A 20,450-nucleotide genomic window follows, 5' to 3' on the forward strand; every position below is an offset into this window, starting at 1 on the left:
CTCATTGAATAAATTGCTTGAGAAGTAGCGAATAGGTATGTTTAAATAATTGTCCGCGGTAGCTTCCATACGTAGACGAGAGACTGCCTTCGTGGCCATGTATTTTTTGTGCTTTGTGTCAGCAGAGGCCCGATGCATTGGCTGAAAGCTCGTTCAGCTCTTTGCCGATGATGGAATCCTCTCACCAGCATATATCTTGTACAGACTCGGGGTGCACCGCAAGCGCGCTCGAAACAGGTGGATTGTTTACTACGCCTTTCGTCTGTCCTTTCGCACGGATTTAAATCTCCCGCGCACGCCTGCTTAAACACGGTCACATCTATCGCGGAAATCTTGTACACAACGTCTGGAAATTTACCGTTTCTCAGTCTGTCCTTGAACTTCTTCATCTCGCTCCGTAACTCGAGGGTGGGAACGCAAACACCGTGGAGACCGTTCGTAGGCTGGACATGTAACGGCGCTCCACTTACGCCAGGTGCAAAACCCAAGGCGAGACATGGTGTGCAGTGGTTGCGAATAGGTTTCGCAGGGTGTACAGAGCGGCGCTCGACAAAATCCCCAAATTTCTGGGGGCAGTCACAGCTCGTTAACTCACGGCACAGTTGCATCAGGTCCGAGGTGAGTTAGTGACGTCTTGAGCAGTTTTCATGGGTCGTTTAATGAACGAAGCCGGAGCAGCACCTTTCTGGAAGGCCAGACTCACACATTTGAAATGCAGGTACCTGTTTGCGTGGGCGCCCTTTCTAAACACTTTCAACGAATGTTGGCGGCCATCTCGACCCATGGATGTTACCAAAAAGGGGAGCCTGTTAGTAACCTACTTCTGCAAACTTAGCGGCCTCTCCCATGTTCTGTAGGTACTCCGTGAATAATGTGAGTGCGCCTATTTTAATGATACAAAACGTGTTCAATGTACTGCAAGAATGCTTTAGCTTGAAAAGAAAGCACAGCCCGTTTTCTATGGGCTCCATGGTCAGGTGCTAGGCCGTGACAGAAACGGGTGTGCCCATTGCAGTTCCGTTAACCTGGTGTACAATGAGTTACGGTCGAAGAAGTACGTACTTTACACGAACAATTTCGGCAGCATAAAACCGTGCTGCGCCTCGGCCGGTGTTCTCTCCCTGAGCTGAAGGCCAACCAGGCATACATTTACCGCCAAAAGCACTCGGACGCGGGTACACAGAGACTTGACATGGAAGGACAACACAAAGTCGGCGTCATCCGCCTTGCTCTCGCGCACCCGTAAAGTGAGCTCGTATTGTTCCATAAAACGTGGATCCTTTTCCAACAAGCGCTATGAACACATGGCGAAGGCAGCCCGACAGTCAGTAAAGAGGAGAGCGGGAAGAACTCAGCGTCGGGCCGTCCGTTTTGATTTTTGACCGGAGACATGAAGCGAGATGGCCGCCACCTTTCGCTCCAAGTCTTAAGGAACAAAGCCGACACGAGCATCTGCACTTTAACGCTGTGAACCCGCCCTGCCAGAACCGCAATGTTACAGTTTGTCTCATTCAGTGCGCTCGGAAAAACTGCATAAGATGTCAAGATCATGTCTTGGACTTGGTGCAAGTGCTCCGTGGGATAGCCATTTGTGGCCACGAGAAAAATTTCTGGATTCTGTAGAGCGCCGCTCTGTGCACCCAGCAAAAACCAGATGGCAGCCGCTGCAGATCACCTGTGGCCATACCTGACGCACCTGACATAAGTTGAGGGTGAGTACATGTGCTGCATACGTACGACGTGCACGTTGCACACTTTCCCACTCTCAAGTTACGGCTTGAGCTGGTGAGCTTCAACGACAAACTGCGAAATAGCATGTTTCAGTGGCTAAGCAGAGAACCGCGACCTTTCCCCATGGGGCGCCGTGTGGGAGAGCTGGAGGGTGAGCGGAAGAATTGTGTCAACCACCGCCGTGATGCCGCCCGACCTGCGTTGTGTACAGGTTTTCCTGCGGAAACAAGGAGGCAGCAGAAACGACCTAAACAATTATTGACGGACTTCTGTATTACCGCTATATTAAAATCAGCTGAGCACGCACTTTTAGGCGGCTAAATAACACCTTACGCACCATAAAAGTAATTTGTAAAGAACAGAATTATTTTCAATCTGCTTTCAAATAAACTGTAACGCCATCATATCAATTTAGAGTTTAATAGCTTGAAAATTGTTCAAGGGCATGTTGCCGCTTTCTTGGTGTGTCTGTCTGCAGTAATCTGGGCTGGACAGATCATGTGAACACCATAAGAATTAAAAAAACGGTCAATTTGCACGATATATTGTATAAGCATTCTTCTTCCTCAGCTGGTTCATTCCAGTGTTACATTGCTGTCTCGTGTGGGCACATGCTATAAAATCGATTTTCAGAAATACTATCGGTTTCAGAAAAGAGCTCTGCGAGTATTGAGGCCAAGCCCGGCGAAAGAAACAAATATTTTCAATCTTGTATATTACAATTTCAAGTGGAGCACCTGCGATAAAACCGACGATCTTCATAAATTCTTCCCAGTTCAGAAAAGAGCTTTGCGTGTATTCTGCGCAAGGCCAGCGAACGAAACAACTCTTTTCAATGTTTTTCATCTCCGCAATCTTTTTCATTGTTATAACGTGAATTTGGTTGTTTTCGATAATATCAAGCAGGATTTCGTTACCTTCCGTAGTATTATATCTAAAGGAATATAACAATCATTGAGGTGTTGTTTACTATCAATAGCAAAATCAACTACACACTATGCGAAACAAAGCATAGCAAGCCAAATTGTCGCCCTTGGTAGTATGTACTACGTTGTAGAAACTGCTCCAGAAAGTAGCAGTGTGCGTTTCTTCAAGAAAAACTGAACATGCTCTTTCCTACTGTACAGTTTGTCGCTATGAAAGAAATTGCTACTATTGCACAAAGAAATTATCGTTCTGCTGTTACTGTTTATAATCTCAAAAAATATATTTCATGGCGTCTTTCAACTGTTGTAATATGCGTATTCAATTCATAAACTTTTTCATAGATTTTAGCTCCTTTACTGTTGTGAAAATTCCTGTTTTTTTTTTAATATTTGCACTGTTCAAAAATTTTGGATTGCCACTACATTTTCCTTTCCCTTGCGCTTTAATTTAACTTTTCACTTTACTATGTGTGTTCATTTCAATCTGTTTTTGTTTTCAATTTGTTTTTCCGTTCAAGCGCCGGTGTCATTATTCGTAATTCGGGATCTAGGCCAAGTCAGGAAATCTGCTTTGTACCCCTGCCATAGCCTCACCTAGTGCGCATGATTTACATATGGTCAAATAAACACACTTTCACTTCTTCCAAATGTGCGCGAACAGCAATGAAAAAGAAACAAAAAATACAACTAACGCATTGCAGCTCCACACAACGTCTTTGGCAACATATCGCCATAAATCATCGCCCAACAGCAACATAATACTGAGGACCCTCCATACACTGATATTTACTGCACTTCAAACTCTCGTAAATGTATAATTATATTAAGAGTATTCCTAGAAAGCTTTCTTTTTGATCAAGCTCATTTATAGGCAGACGTAATGGCGGATCAGTATTTTTCATCGATATTTAAATTCCTGAAATTAAGATACCTCACAAACATCTTATCTAAAAATATTGCCTAACTACGTTAAAGCTGTCGTAATATGCATTTCAGTATTATTTAAATAAAGGGATGTGCAGAGCTGTGCACTTGAGCTAGTTGGGAGCATAGTATTCTAATGATTTAACAGTGCTTTTCAGAATTAGAGCCTTGTGGCTCAAGGTTTACCGAGGTACTTAAGATTTTTATAATTGGCCTGACGTCGCGTACTTTTTATCGTGCTCTATAACACCAACAAATCGCGTGGACATCGAACTTTCAAAAACTACTTACTGTTTCTATACATTAGTAGCCTTCCAGGGGAACCGTACACCCGCACTTGCATGAATGGCAGCATTCGAATAGCACGAAATGCATGTTTTGTGAGCAACGCAATCTACTGAGGCCATTGTGTAATGAATGCAATGAATGTAGAGCTGTCGCCTACTGTAACCATGTGTAAGGAATGCTAGTGTATGCACAGCGCAGTGCGGGGATTTCAGTGCTAAAGTCTTGTCACATCAGTTTCACTGTCATTCAATTCACGTGACCATCGTGTCATGTCGCTATAAAAGATTACCACGAAAAAAACAATGCGCAGAACTCGCCTCTGGTAGCTCCTCAGCACGGCGTTCTCTTTTCCACAGAATCCTTTAAAGTTCACGAATTGGGAAAGAAATCTGCCTTGCAAAGTGCAAGGCGGCCTATCTGTCCACGTGTTCCTGTACCAGCGGCGGCCAATGGGCCAATATGGATGGTAAGTTCGAAGATATTGAGCCTAAGTGCTTGTTAAGCTGGCTTTGCAGATCCTCTGTTATGTTTTAGCGCTAATGATATTCGGGAGAAAAAAAGGTCAACGTCTTTCGCAGTCAGGAGATTCAAGTGGCTGAACTGCTGTTTTAAGTGAAAGAACAGAACTGGGTGGCAATGGTATACGAAAGCGGCTTAAGTGGTTCTTCCACTCTGACTAGAAAGAGCACATAAAGAGCCTACGATTGACATAACATGGCTATCTGGAACGTTTTAAACCCAGTAATTGCGGGCCTTTGGCACCATGGTAACTTATAAAAGCCGCAATCCTCAGTGGTCAAGCTCCTTCACGAGCTTCAATTTCATTTTGGTAGCCGGTTACATTGGTTTAATGGCCGCAGAAAAACCGACAGTTGGTATATAGATGTGTGGCAAGCTATTTTATGTACTTCGTAAGTGTGGTCGTTTCTGACGGATAAAAAGGTATGCAGCTTCAGCTGCAGACTCCAATAAACAAAAACGTTTCCCTGCGCTATTTGCTTCAGTAATGTCTATTTAGATAAGGAGTGGCGTGTTTCAAGACCTTATCTGCAGTCACGCTGTCTTTGTACCTTTAAGAGTCAGCAACAAAACGTGCTGCCCTAATTTGGATAGATTATAAATTTTTTACCACTGTAATGGAATTATGATCCCAAATGCGTATTCATGCTGTAGAATATAACGAACATTAGTTTCTTTATTCTGTCGAGGGCAAGTCTTGAAATTTCAATTGGTGAAATTAAGTCCTCGCCCAGGTTCAATAGTTGCATATTCCATTTTTGTTTTATGTAAATCTCAAAGAAAAAATAATTTTATGGTATTTAACGTTATAAGCCAGGATTGCATTCCCTTCACCGAGGTGACACATTGCCTCCGCTTTTGCGTGTTTTTACTGAACCGGATATCTTTCTATTTTCAAAAACTTAGGTTCACTTACATTTGTAGCACCATGCGTTCTACGTGATGCAATCTGTAGCCGAGGAGCATCCGCCAGCGTGCATTTATTGCTGCATATGAAGCTATTATCAGCGTCAAAACTGATACATGCGGTTATGTTAGTGGGCATGTACTTAATTTAAATTAGGAAAAGTAGCGACTGTAATACTAGCGTTGAAGTGCACCACACATTTCATATCTAAAGTTAGGGCCAATTCGACGGCGGCGCAGTACAGAGCCACATCAAATTTTCTATACCTACTGCAGGGGAGCAATGGTTTTTTTATTGTTATTGGAATGTGGCGGGCCGCTAACGCCTCGCGCTATGAGGTAACGAAGAGAAAGAAGAGACGCGCAGCGGCTGGTATAAACCTATTTGCCTGAAGAGCCGTAGGCAAATAGTTAATGTTGTTGTGAGGGTAACGACAAGAACTATTTGCCTACGGCTCTTGTGGGATCAGCATCTTCTTCGACACTGGTGACCTGGAACATGGACAGCAAAGCTGAGCCCCATGACGTTTCCCAGGCTCCGACGCCCCTCTTCCTCTCCGTTGGCGCCTTCACCATTCGTCTTCCGCCATTCTGGGCACAGCATCCTAACTTATGCTTCTTACACGCCAAAGCCCATTTCCGCCTGGCGAACAGTACTTCCCACCAATTGCGATTCGCCCACCTTCAAGACTCGCTGCCCGCAGAGGTCGCACTCGAGGTCCGTGACATCCTGACAAGCACCCCAGCAGCGTATCCGTATGACCATTTGAAGGCTGCCATTCTACAACGCACTTTGCCATCCGACCGCAAGCGGCTGCAGCACACCCTTTCCGCGTCACAGCTTGGCGCACGGCGACCATCGCAACTTCTTCGCCACGTTTCCCCTTCGCTTTTACAATCCACCGTACCCTCTATTTGCCTTACGGGCATCTGTTGAGACAGTCGTACCCGACTGGACAAAATCTGTCAAGCACTATGTCGTGCACTTCATTTTTGCCAGTGGTCAATCAACTCACGCCACAGCTCGTCGCCTCGCTCCTGAAAAGCTTCTCACTGCCCGCCAAGAGTTCGAACACGTGGTAGAGATTGCCATCGCCCGGCCATCCTCCAGCTGTTCCCTAATGGTCCCTAAGAATTCAGGCTATTGGCGTCCCTGCGAGGACTAGCGCGCCTTCAGTTTGGCCATCATCCTAATCGTTACCCTTTGCCGAACATCCAGGACTTTACCAGGAACCTCCGTGGCTGCGTCCTATTTTCAAAACTTTGCATTCAGGAAGAGTACTTTCAGATTCCGTTTGTTCTTTACGACGTATACAAGACTGCAATTGTCAAGCCTTTCAATATTTCCGAATTTACGAGGATACAATACCTTCTAGACAAGGTCAAGGCAGTCGCTGACTTCTCCCGCCTGGACTCAATACGTACGCTCCGGCGTTTCCTCGGCCTCGTCAACTACTACATGAGTTTCATTCCTAGATGGGCTACAGTTTCTGCGCCCACTCGAAAGTTTACTTCGGTTGGAAAACCCAATGGAGCAGGACTGCAAATGCTGCTTGCCTTGCTGTCAAGGAGCGTCTCGCCTCTGCCAGCCTTCTAGTTAACCCGGCGCACGACGTACCCTGAAACAGCATGGTAGATGCTTCAGGCTCCACCGTTGGCGGGGTTCTGCAGCAATTTCTTAACGAGGAATTTATTTATTTGTTATTTAGTCATACTTTTAACCCTCCAATGAGGGTCGTTGTGGAGAGAAAACAAAAACAAATACATTTCATAAGCGCTTAATAAGCAATCATGAATCAGAATTCGAAATTTTCACACCGTTTCTCAAAAACATATCGACACCTAGCTCAAATTGTTGCACGTTCGCCGTCTCCATGACATCACTTGGCAGTTTTTTCCACAGTTCAATTACCTCAAGAAAAAAGGAATACCGGTATACATCCGTACGTGTGTTAATAGGTCGTAGTACTCTCCTGTGGTTTTTTCTAAAACCACGTTTTAGAGGTTCCGTGACATAATCTTCATTTATTTTTAATGCCCCTTGCATTATCTGGAAAAAAAAAAATTTTTAGTCGATGTTTTATTGTTCTAATTTCTGCTTCTAACTGCTGCATCATTGACCAATTTAGTTTCTTTAGCCACATTTGGAAGCTTTCTCCTAAGAAAGCAGAGCTTTTGGTAAGCTTTCGAACAGATATTCTAAATATGAATACGCCAGTCTAGATTATGCGTCACTATCACCTCAAAGTGTCGGAAACTCTGTACCTCTGTCAAGGAATTTTCTCCTATATCATATTCAAATCTGACAAGTTTCTGTTTGTTAATTACGTGAGTGTATGTAGATTTTTTGTAGTTAGTTACCATGCCCCATCTTTGGCACCACGAGTTTAATGACTGCTAGCATATATACAGTTTAATCTGATCTTCAGCGCAGGCTACATACGTGTAAATTGAACAATCATCGGCGAATAGTTTAGTTTTTACAGGCGGATCAACATCAGAAAGAGCATCATTAATATAAAATAAAAACAATAGCGGGCCTAAAACAGACCCCTGAGGCACTCCAGACACAACTTCACACTTCCTCGATTCACTTTTCACGATTTTGACCCTTTGATAATGATTTAATAAATATGCCAGGATCCACAATATTATATTTTCGCTAACTCCTAGGCTCCTCAATTTGGAAAGTAGTTTATGATGTGCAACTTTATCAAATGTCTTCGCAAAGTCTATACATACAACATCTATCTGTTGGCATTCTTCTGTAGCTTTACAAATGTCATGTACAGTTTCGATTAACTGTGTCAATGTCGAAAGGCCAGATCGTAAACCGTGCTGAAGTGGGCATGATAAATCGTTTTTTTTTTCTAGAAGATACACAGTATGTTTTCCTGTTGCATGCCCTAGGACTTTACAGCACACAGAAGTGATCGAGTCTGGTCTATAGTTGTTTACGCATAACCTATTGCCACCATTAAATATCGGAATGACGGTGGCATCGCGCAAGTCCTGAGGTACTGAACGATCCCGCAGATTTTTCGAATAAAAACTGCAAATAATACGACATTCATTCAGAGCACCGTTGAAGAAATGTCGTCAGTATTTCATCTGGGCCACACATTTTTTTGCGTCCAACGCAAGCGAATGCTGCAACACCCCTTCCTTGTAATGCGTAGGTCATACAATGGGTATTTTATTGCGCAGACTAACGGATCACCGTCACTATCACATCAATCCTCTAAACCGATTGGAAGAAATTATTCAATACGTTTGCAATATCTCTTTTTTTTTCATCATTACTACCTCGCCATCCACTATCTCTTCTATTGCATTCATTCTATCTGTGAAATATCGCCAAACTTTTGCGGCGAGCATTTGAGGAAGTTTGTAAGCGTTTTAATCCAGAACGTTTTCTTCGACTCCACCAATGCAGATTTCAGCATTTGTTTGGTTATTTAAAGTTCTGTTGCCCTGCTTTTTTCTTTCTTAATCTTTTCATCTTACGCTTAAGGTGTATGATGTTCCTAGTTACATATGGATTTTTTTGCTTTGGCTTATTTATGTGTGTGAGGACAAAATGTTCAATGCAGTACTTTATTATGCCTTTAAGTCGGCCCCATAGTTCTACACTTTCGCGGCTGGATGCTATTTCAAATTCATTAAAATTTTCTTCCAAAACGTCTAGAATGGATGTGTCATCCGCACGGCCATAATCCTTAACACGCATCACGACCTATTGTTGCTTACAAATTCTTGTGTGCAGCGGTACATTCAAGCAAACCACCTTATGATCTGATAAACCATTCTCAACTTGTACAGTAGAGCCTGGCATTCTACCGGATATGAAAACCAATTCCAACATGAATGACGCTTTGGTGTAACTCTTGTGAAGTGTTTATCTATTTGCTTAGGGTTATGTGAAAACATTATCTACATCAATTTATTGGCGCTCCTTATTTCCACATTACCCGCTGATAGACTTTCCCAGTTAATATACGGCAAATTAAAGTCACCAGCCATTATTGGTCTTGAGTTTTTATTTACATGGGAGTTAAGAAATTCGTTCAAGCCATCCGAAAATTCTGGTGGAGTGGCTGATGGTCTGTACACAGTCTCTAATATATACCACATGTTTGCACACCTGATCTTGCACAAAACTCTTTCTGGGAGACTTCAATCAAGAGCGACGGCGTTTATAGTGCTTTTCATAACAATAGCAACGCCACCACCTCTGGAATCCCTGTCGTCTCTAAACACCTTGCAGTCAGAAGGAAAAATACTACTGTCACTAATTGCACTATGTAACCATGTCTCAGTCAACATCAATACATCAGGATTCTGAGGAATTAGTAGCTACTCTAAATCAGTTACTTTATTTGCTATACTGCGGGCTTTTACAAGTATAATTCTGAGCTATGACCGCGAAGAATCGCCTTCCGTGTCAGAAGCCTTGCCTGAAGTTTGCAACTGAAGCAATGTCTGGCTAGCAGGTCTTCCCCACTTTTTGAATCGAAGAGCCTTATCTTGCTCAGTACGGTACAGACACCGTTCATTCCTTTCACGATCCCAGACGTAGATATGATTGTTGATCTTAAGCTTGTCATGTACCAGTTTTACCTTGCTGCCGGTGCTCGTTCCATTTCACTGCATTGCCATAGTTTTTTTTCGTACTTCTACAGTTTCTTTAGCGTAGTCTTTACTTATGCTTACCGAGCTGCCTTTCAGATTGCCGCAGTTTTGCATCACAGACTTTTTCTCGCGAATCATAAAATTTCTTGATTACCGGCTGATTACTACCGTCTTTTTTGTTGCCAATACGATAAATTTTGTCGATCGTGTTGACTTGTATTCCCATGGCTCCTTTAAATACATTATCAATATCAGCTTGTTTCAGGTCGCTATCTGATACATCCTTGTCCTCATAGATACCAAAACTAAGAGATTATTGGATCGGCTTCTATTTTCATACTCTACTAACTTATCCGCCTGATGACGAACAAGGGATACTAGGGTTTGTAATCGCTTGTTCAATTCTGCAATCACGTTAAGTGTAGCGGTCATTTTTTCGCATTTCTCATTCATTTCGGCCAATTCAGATCTTAATGCATCTGTTTTAGCATCTGATGAAGCCTGATTATCGATGATTAATTGCAACATTTCAGCTGTTTTTGGCCCAGGATTTTGTTCAACATCTCCTTAAACCAACAGTGTAAACACCATAAACCAAGAGTCAACCAAAAAATTCAGGTTACTGCGAGGGCAAGACAGGGCTAACAAAAAGCGGTTGTCATTTCTTAAAGTTGTAGCATTAGCCAACTAACGAACCTGCTACAGCAGTAATGTCCGCTTATGCATGTAGTCGCTACGCCAGGTGCCGTGCCCTCTGAAGCCTCCCTCACTGCTTGGCTCCTCTTGTAGCCGGTCCACTGATGACGTCACCGTCATCGACGAAAGGCGATCCACGAGCCGGATGCCATCAATCCCAAAGTCTTGATAAGGCGTGAAGAAAAGCGGTGCCTCGTCCGGACTGCAGATCGATGAAGCGTTGACGAAAATCCATGGCAAAACCAGAAACAGCAGTAAGGTCCGCTTAGGCATGTTGTCGCTAAGCCAGGTGTCGTGCCCTCTGTGTCCGCTCGGTTGTTTCTCGAACAAGCTCTCATCTTCAGAGAAGCAGTACAGTGCTTTCTACCGTGAGCTGCTCGCGGCGTACCTCGCCGTGAAACACGTCTGTTTTCTCTTGGCTGGCCGAAATTTTGTGATCTTCATGGACCACGAACCACTCACGAGCGTCTCCTTTTCAGCGAAGACCATGCACTCACCCACGACAATTCGACATTTCACCTTCATGCGGAGTTTTGTACTGACATCCGGTACACCAAGGGTGTTCGTAGCATTCCCTCCAACACTTTCAGCTGTGTATCTATCTTGCAAGCCTTTTCATTTATCCTGCAAGATCTGGCGCATTATCAACAGCAGGATGAAGACTTTCAAGCACTTTACTCATTACGTTTGTGAGCCTTTTACCCACGCCCTGTACGTTATACCGCTTCTGGCGTCGACATTATTTGCGACGTGCAGCTTTTCACTGGACGCAAACGCCATTACAAACATGTGCCTCTGCGCCGCACGCTTTCAACGATCTTCACCGCTGGTACGTTCTGGTACGACAGCCTGATTCCATGGCCCAGATTTTTCCAGCAGTTTGAACATTACTGCTTCTGCGACAGCACTTTACATCGCTGCACAGAAAATTCAGGCGGTGGTGGTGGTGAAAATCCCTTTGATGTTCAAAAAGAGAGTTTGGGAGTCAGAAGACCCCGCTACATGGAATGTATCCTCAGTCCAGGACACCGCACGACGAGGCCCTGTCTCGCACCCACTTTACCAGAGCCCTTTGGGACAGCATTGCGGAGCAGTTGAGGAGGGCGGTCTCCCATGCCTCTTTGGTAGGGGTAGGGGAAGGGGGAAGGTGAGGATTCTGAGTAAATGTCCCCACCATGTGAAAGATATCGCAGGTCTCTCCACAGTGCGGGCAACGCCCATCTATGTTAGGATCAACGTGGTTCACTACCACAGGACAGAGAAGAGTTCCTGTCTGCAGGCGCTCCAGAGTTGACTCCTCCTTACTCAGCCCCTTGGCAGGGCCGGGTAAAGGCGGTGGCTATCACACTAATGAATTAAAATTTCGCGGAACCGCAAAAGCGGTTGATGAGTTTTTTCAGCCAGAAGAAGTAGGATGAGGAGCCCGGTGTGTAAGAGCTCGGGCGGCCGCATCAGCGACCTCATTGCCTCGTAGAGCCTGATTGCCAGGAGCCCAGATTATGACTGATTTGGATCGGCAGCAGCCCGTCTCAGAATTTGGGAGGCAAGAGGTGATATTTCTTCTTATAGATAGTGTTCACAAGCCCGGCGAGTGTCTTTTATAACTGTTCTCGATTTTGGATCCGTGGCAGCGACCGGTATTGCGAATTCCTCCGCTCGCGTTGAATTTGGGGCCCGAAATGATAGCCCATCGACATTCATGGACTACGGCGGCCGTATAGAATCCTACGGGCGATGACCCTGTGATGCATACGTAGTAGACGACCTTTTTAGATCCATATTGCCACTCAGGCGCGCCAGTCCGCGCTAGTCGTCTACCTTCGTGCGAGATCTTGTCCATGTTACGTGGAATCGGAGCGACCAAGAGGGTATGGTCCCACAGCACCGTCTTCCCTCCAGCCTCGTGTGACATCACCTCAACACTCACTTCTTGGCAATCGGCCAGTTCCCTATAGGTGGAGAAACCCGGATATCATTGTTTGGCAGGCCAACCCACAGTCCAAAAACAAGACTTATAGTGCGTTGACAGTACTGTTCTTTGAAAATACCGTGTTTTCGTTTTTTTTTTAAACAAAGAGGACTGTAGTGTCTGCTAGTTACGTGAGATTGGGCTACACTTGCTAATGGCTTGCTAATGAAAATGTTAAAGGGGAGAAACCAAATGTAAGACTACATTAAAACAAAGGACTAACCACCGAAAATAAATATTCGCTTGCAAAATAAAATGCTGGAGAAGCCGGTATTGGAGCGCTTTATCACGGCTAAATCTAAGACTAAAAGAAAAAACATTTCTCCATTTCCAAAGACAGCGGTTTACTTTTCTCAGCTAGGTCTGGGTGCTTGCGAAGGAAGTGTTACCGGCAAAAAATTGTCACCACGATGACGTTTGCTGTTGCTACATGCTATACAAGGAAACGATAGAATATATTTTGTCCAGTAAAGGGCCCTGTCGCCGCAGGAATCCACGAAGCACTACGATTTTGGAATAGCCAGGATATTCAGTTTTCAAAAAGTATGAACAATTATGAACTAGAGATTTGCCAGACAATGTCAAGAGAGTAGTTTAGACTCGGCAAGCAAGTCCTCAGTTAATCGAAATATTTTGAGCATAGGAATTAATGGTTAGGTGACACTTGTCACCAGTCGGATGCAAAAGGAAGGCTGTAAACAGGATGATTATCGGCAGCGGAAGCGTTGGAGCGGACATACGCCGCGAGACAAGAGCGCCAACTGTTCTGCACCCGCACCTGTCCTTGCCTGCTCTACGCGGCCTTTGCACAATATCTCTTACGAATAAAGCCTGTTTGAAGACCATTAATTATCTATCTGTACAGGCTAGATCTACTCTGCGGAAAAAAGCATAGGGGCCTTTTTCCTGCTTGGATGCGGCGAGTGTAGTTCGTGCTTGCAGCACTGTCTCCCGGTCACTGGTGAGTGTGCATAAAAGGAACCTATTCTGTGCCGGAGGAGTTTGCCTCGAATATCGGAAATAAATTTCAAACAATGTTTCGCGAGAGAGGCGATTGCGCAAATTATTAAGAGAAGTCGCCTAAGGTTTTAGCTTGCGTTAAGAACAAACAACCGCTGTTGGCGGACACGCAAACATGAGACGCTATCTATTAAAGGCAACCTGCACCGAAATTTTTCAGAATAACCTGGTGACGAGAAATACAGTGACGAGCATTTCGCTTCAAATTGAAGTGCACTAACTCTTCGGGCCGTAGTGTGCACGATGATTAACACTCCCGATGATCACTTGCAACTAAACGCCTCATTTACTAGTTCTTGCACCTGGTGTAATACATGGCAAACGAAAATAAAATTTACTAAAACTGTAGTGACATCTTTCACGAACTGCACGTCCCCTTCACTGTTTAGTTATGACTTCAACAATTCACCATTGCACAGGACTTTCGAATACGAGTATCTCGGCGTCATATTCACCGCTAACATGCCCTGGGCGAAGCATATTATTTCATTTGTACTAAATAACTAAAAACACTTGGGTTTTCGAGGAGAACGTTTACTATTGTACCAAAGGAAACTAAGCTATTATTGTGCAAATCCTTAATTCGTCCCGCAATTGAATACTCAACTCCCGTGTGGAATCCTCATAAACAGTGTGAAATTGATCGAATCGACAGAATCCAAAGGAAAATCTGGTTCATATATCGTCGATATGATCGCAATTTTTCACCTTCTTGTGATTTGTCCGATTTGAATCTAACCTCCTTGTCCGTGCGCCGTCAGGTGGATTCACTAAAGTTCTTGCACTTCATCGTCAATTCACTGTATCACGTCACACCTAATGTCTATCTTGCACCTGATATTCTCCGATCAACCAGGAGTCATCACAGCCTTAATGTTAAGCCATACTTTGCCCATACTAATATTTTCACACAATTTTTTTCCTCGTACTATTCAACATTGCAACTTAATTCCTGGCATAACACCGTTTCTTCAATTAAGCTTAATTATAACAGATATCGGTGCCACATGATGTTTTATTTGTGCTGTGCTCACTGTGCATTGCTTCAATTTATTAATTACAGCCTATAGCATTGATCGCGCTATGTATTCAAATATGTTAGATGTAATCTTTTTTTGTGTACGTGTTGCACATTGCCGTTTTTGCACATATTGTTAAACCCATTCCTGGAATAGCCCCAATAGGGGCTGCAGTATGTAAAAATAAATAATAATAAGTTGTAAAGAAGGAGATGACACGGACAAAGCGCATACCTCACGACCAAGAAGATGATGCTGCTCCTCACCCGTATCGCCATCCCTCCGAATGTCTGTGCCCGACCTGGTTGCCCTCGGATTGTTCTCGCCGCTGCTCCCTTCCTCCCAGCTCTTTTAAATAAACCCCCGCCTTACATTTGTTGGAGGAGCCGGGTAACAGCCCTGGAATTGCGCCACCGTACTCTCCCGCCACCTGTGATGCCTAACGACGTTCAACATCAAGCCGTGCAAGTGGGCCCAGCTGTTACCTGCGCCGGTTCCCTTCGCCAACGGGACCCGGCAATCTTCAGCGGGACTGATGAGCAGACCGTCGAAGATTGGCTCACGTCTTACGAGCAGGTGAGCCTTTACTACGAATGAGACGATGCGAGAAAACTAAATAACGTATTTTTTTTATCTCACCAGCGTGGCTAACCTTTAGTATCGGGACTACGAGGTGGACCACCGAACTTTGTCTGCTTTCAAGACAACCTTCCCCGAAGTGTTCGGTCGTCCTGCTGCCCTCAAACTCCGTGCTAAACAACGCTTGCGCGAACGGTCTCAACAGGTCGGCGAAAGCTTCACCAGTTACATCGAAGATGTCCTTGACCTATGCAAGCGTGTCAACCTCAACATGTCGGAAGCTGAGAATATTAAACTCATTTTGAAGGGCGTTGACGACTACGTCTTTCAGATGCTGTTAGCGCGCGACTTGCGCACCGTTTCTGAAGTCGTCACCCTCAGCCAAAGCTTCGAGAAGCTACGGAAGCAGAGGCTTCTCACTCGTCCACCCCCGACAGGCTGAGTCGCTTGCTGGGCTGACGCCAGCATCTGACACAACCTTGCTAAAACAGATCAAAGACTTTGTTCAGGAAGAAGTGGCACGTCAACTGTCTCTTCTGCCGAGCCCTACAGAGCGAGCTCCATATTTGGCTCCGGCTCTTCAACATGCCATCCAAGAAGAGGTTTCCGAGGCTCTTTCACCCGCCCATCAGCCACCACCTGTCACCGCTCCACTTACATACGCCGACGTCGTCGCCCAACCACCACCCCCTATCGCCGCTCCGCTGACACACGCGGACGTCGTCGCCAGACCTCGACCGCCTACCTGTCCTTTGCCTCCAATACCTGCACGAGCGGCGGCTCCTATTTGGCCGACTCCGCCAGTCAGCAATCCCTGGCGCACCCTCGAAAACCGGCCCATCTGCTACAATTGCGGCTTGCCTGCTCATGTGGCCCGGCTTTGTCGTCGTCGTTTCCCAGACTACGCGCCACCTCCTCAAGCTCGCGCGTACTGGCCTCCCCCGAGTCAGTACTGCGGGTCTGCTGAGCCACCGTCCAGTGGTCGTTTTTCTCCTTACCGTTCGGTCCTTTCTCGACACCGTTCACCTTCGCCGAGGCGTCGCTCCGTTTCTCTTATGCTACGTCGCCCCAGTACCACTCGGGACGAAAACTAGGTGCCGCAGTTCCTGAGGCGAGTACTGCGTCCCCGTCGAACTTTTCAGGGCCTCGCATATCCCCTGCTAATCAGATCTAATTTTCGGTTGACGGCATTTTTGTCCTGGCCCTTGAGGATACCGGTGCTGCAAATTCTCTTATAGACGAAAAATTTTTTTTTGTTAGTCGAAGAAGGTAAAGACGCCGAATGCTGGACTGTCGCTGCGTACGGCCAGCGCTGAGCGCATCAAGCCGTTCGCAAGGTGTACTGCACGAGTTGTGATTCAGGATCCTCTCTATATGATAGAATTCGTCGTGTTGCCTTCCTGTTCCCATCCTGTTATTATGGGCTGGTATTTTCCTTGCCGCCATGAAGCAGTCATCAATTGTGCTCGAGCGGAAGTCGGGTTTCCTTCTCTGCCCAATCATTTACTTGACGCTATTCCTTCTGTTGCCTGTGTTGGAGCCCTCACCACCGAAGACATAGACATTCCCCCGTGCTCTTCAGTTCTTGTTCACCAGTCTTGCGACTTTATCGGTGACGACCCTGTTCTCTTTGCAACCGGCTATACTTTTCTCCACCGCAAGTGTCTCCCTCTGCCATACGCCGCACTGACTGTGTCCGCTGGCCTCTCGATACTTTCGGTCTCTAAACCGTTTTCCTGCCCTAGCGCTCTGCGCCTTGGTGAATGCCTCGGCAGTGTAGAGCCGATCGCTTCTCTGCTCATCCTCGAGGAGACCTGTGATACACCGCACCTCACCATGAACGCGAACGCGCTCAGCCCCCCCCCCCCCCCCCCCCTCCACCGCCTCTACATCAGATGCCTCTTCTACCGAACTGTTCTTGCGCTTCTTCTACGCCGATCTCCCTTGACCGCTAAGAACACAGCTTCTCACCCTCCTTCATCAACTCCTCTCTCTCTCGACGCTCACCGAAGTGCCTTAGGCCGAACTTCTACCGTCACCCATCGCATCGACACTGGCGCCCACGTGCCGCTGCGGCGGCACCCCTATCGTGTGTCTCTAACAGAGCGCCAGACTATTGCAGAGCAAGTCGACCAAATGCTTCAAAACAGCATCATTCAACCCTGAAGCAGCCCTTGGGCATCGCTTGTTGTCCTTGTGAAAAATAAAGATGGCTCCGTACGCTTCCGTGACGATTACCGCCGCCTTAAGATTACGCGCGATGTCTATCCTCTCCCACGCAAAGACAACGCTCTAGACTGCCTAAAAAGGGCGGAGCTCTTTTCGTCCCTCGATTTACGTTCTGGGTTCTAGCAGGTACCCATGGAAGCGCCCAATTGCCCGAAAACAGCTTTCGTGACCCCCGAAGGATTGCATGAATTTACTGTGATGCCATGCGGCCTTTTTAATGCCCCTGCAACCTTCGAAAAGATAATGAACACCATTTTGCGTGGACTCAAGCGGAAGATGCTACCTCGAAGGCATTGTCGTCTTTTCCTCCGACTTTGAAACCCATCCATCCCGCCTGAAGCACGTTTTGACCTGCCTTTCTGACTCCTGCCTGCAGCTAAACTTGATGAATTGCCGTTGTGCTGCGCGTCAACTGACCATTTTAGGCCGCGTTTTCTCCAAGGAAGGCGTTTGTCCCGACCCAGCCAAACTTCGCGCTCTCGCTGCCTTTTCCAAACCTACTTCTATCAAAGAGCTTCTCAGCTTTTTAGGTCAGCGCTCTTACTTCGCCTGTTCTTATTCGCAACTTTGCTCCCATTGCTGAGCCTTTAACACAACTGTCCGCCAGTTCCGATTTATCGCTGTGACCTCCGGCATGCGATGATGCCTACAGTACCTTGCGCCGCCTCCTCACACCGCCGCCCATACTGAGCCATTTCGACTTGACCCCTCCTACTGAGGACCACACGGACGCCAGTGGTGTCGGCCTCGGCGCCATACTCGCCCAGCGCATCTGTGGTTTCGATGAATACGTTGTTGCCTATGCAAGCCGCACACTTACGAAGACTGAATCCAATTACTCCGTCAGTGAAAAAGAATGTTTGGCCATCGAGTGGACTCTTGCCAAATTCCGCCCGCACCTCTATGGCCGCTCTTTTTACGTTGTGACGGACCATCATGCGCTTTGTTGGCTTCCCTCCTTCGAAGACTCATCCGGCCGCCTTGCCAGGTGGGCTCTTCGTCTGCAAGAATATGACATTCGCGTGGTCTATCGTTCCGGCCGCAAGCATCAAGACGCTGATGTCCTGTCCCGCTGCCCACTTCCAGCCGAGATCGCCAGCCTTTCCACCTCTGACGTCTCCCCGTCGTCCCTTCACATCAGCGACATGCCCTCAGCGCAACGTACTGACCCCTGGATCGCTTCTCTTCTCGACTTTCTCTCCAACGCCACGGCTGCTTTTCCATCCCGTGCTCTCCGCCGCCATGCTTCCCACTTCGTGATTCGAGATAACCTCCTCCATTGCCGGAACTACAGCACCGACGGCCGCAAGTGGTTACTCGTTATTCCTCGCCACCTGCGCACGAACATATGCGCCTATTTCCACGCTGACCCACAATCCGGTCACGCGGGAGTTTTCAAGACATACACCCGCATCCGGCTGCGCTATTACTGGCGCGGCATGTACACCTTCGTACTTAAATACGTACGCGCCTGTCTCGCCTGTCAACGTCGCAAGCCATCTCCTCATCGTGCTGCTGGAGAGTTGCAACCACTCCCTTGCCCACCACGCCCTTTCGACCGTATCGGAATTTGATTTCTACGGCCCGCTTCCGTACACTGCGGCCGGCAACCGTTGGGCTATCGTTGCGGTTGATCATCTCACGAGATATGCCGAAACCGCCGCTCTTCCGTCTGCCACAGCGACAGACGTTGCCTCCTTCCTTTTGCAACGTTTCGTCCTTCGTCACGGTGCACCTCGTGAACTGCTTAGCGACCGTGGACGCGCCTTTTCGTCCGATGTCGTCATCGCCCTGTTCCGCCAGTGCAACATAATCCATCGTACCACCTCTGCCTATCATCCGCAGACCAACGGCCTCACCGAGCGATTTAATCGCACCCTCGGGGACATGCTCTCTATTTACGTCGCATCCAACCACTCGAATTGGGATCTCCTCCTCCTTTACGTGACTTTCGCCTACAACACCGCCCAGCAGCCAACTACTGGCTTCTCTCCCTTCTTTCTTCTTTACGGCCGTCATCCATCTGCTACCATAGACACCATTCTGCCTTACCAACCTGACGCCTCCGAATACACCCCCGTTTCCGAAGCCGCGCAACACGCAAATGATTGTCGCCAGATCGCCCGGTCACTCACGACTTGCACCCAAGTATCGCCAGACATTCCGCCACGACAGCGCTCACATCCCACCGCAATTCTCTCCTGGCCCGCTAGTGTGGCTGTGGATACCGACCAGTACTCCTGGACTGTCCTCGAAATTCCTCGCCAAGTATCACGGCCTTATGCCACGTCCTGGAGCGCACATCTCTTAATTTCGTTGTCGAGCCCCTCTTGCCGTCTCCCGATCTCCGCATCCGCGGCCGCGAGACAGTTCATCCAGCGTCTCAAACCTGCTACAACCCCGCCATCTTACAGTCTCCGTAAGTCGCCAGGATGGCGCCTCTTCTCCCCAGGGGTGATTGTAAAGAAGAAGATGACATGCACAAAGCCGATGCCTCACGACAAACAAGAATATAATCCTGCGCCTCACCCGTATCGCCATCGCTCCGAATGTCTGTGTCCCACCTGGTCGCCCTCGGACTGTTTTCGCCGCTGCTCCCGTTCTCCGCCGGGATCTACACTCCCAACACCAACACTACAAATTAAAAATTGAAAGCCTTACCTAATGTTTTGCTATGTTTCAGTGACTGCTCTCTTCCTTCAATAATAACGCTTACTTGAAGTGGGCGCCCCTTAAATACCGAACGAATTGAAACCAAAGTGCAGAGAGGGCTGACTTCAGGAACACCATGCGAGAAAGGCCAGCAACTCATTCATGAGGATTCCGCTATGGACGAAGACAACCACAAAGAAAACATGGCGAACATGGCACATTGCAAGATAAAAAAGAGGGGTTTGATGGTAACGAATATTTTTTTGCACGAGGGCACCTTTGGCGAGAAAGCAAACTCGATTCCGAAGAAACCCAGCCAAAACCGTTAAAAGGATGTGTGGCCTGAAAAACAAACATGCT

General features: G+C 46.9%; 1 protein-coding gene across 3 annotated transcripts in view; it reads left to right on the top strand.

The window, feature by feature from the left end:
- LOC144107023 (uncharacterized) overlaps positions 1 to 20,450 on the top strand; it is a 204,923-nt gene that overhangs the window by 58,803 nt on the left and 125,670 nt on the right. For all 3 annotated transcript variants that reach the window (XM_077640005.1, XM_077640007.1, XM_077640006.1), the window contains exon 4: positions 4,226 to 4,335. In XM_077640005.1, the coding sequence (XP_077496131.1) occupies positions 4,226 to 4,335 (110 nt within the window). The remainder of the gene's footprint in view (positions 1 to 4,225; positions 4,336 to 20,450) is intronic.

The sequence above is a fragment of the Amblyomma americanum genome, chromosome 10 (genome assembly GCF_052857255.1).
Source record: "Amblyomma americanum isolate KBUSLIRL-KWMA chromosome 10, ASM5285725v1, whole genome shotgun sequence".
NCBI classification, from domain to species: domain Eukaryota; kingdom Metazoa; phylum Arthropoda; class Arachnida; order Ixodida; family Ixodidae; genus Amblyomma; species Amblyomma americanum.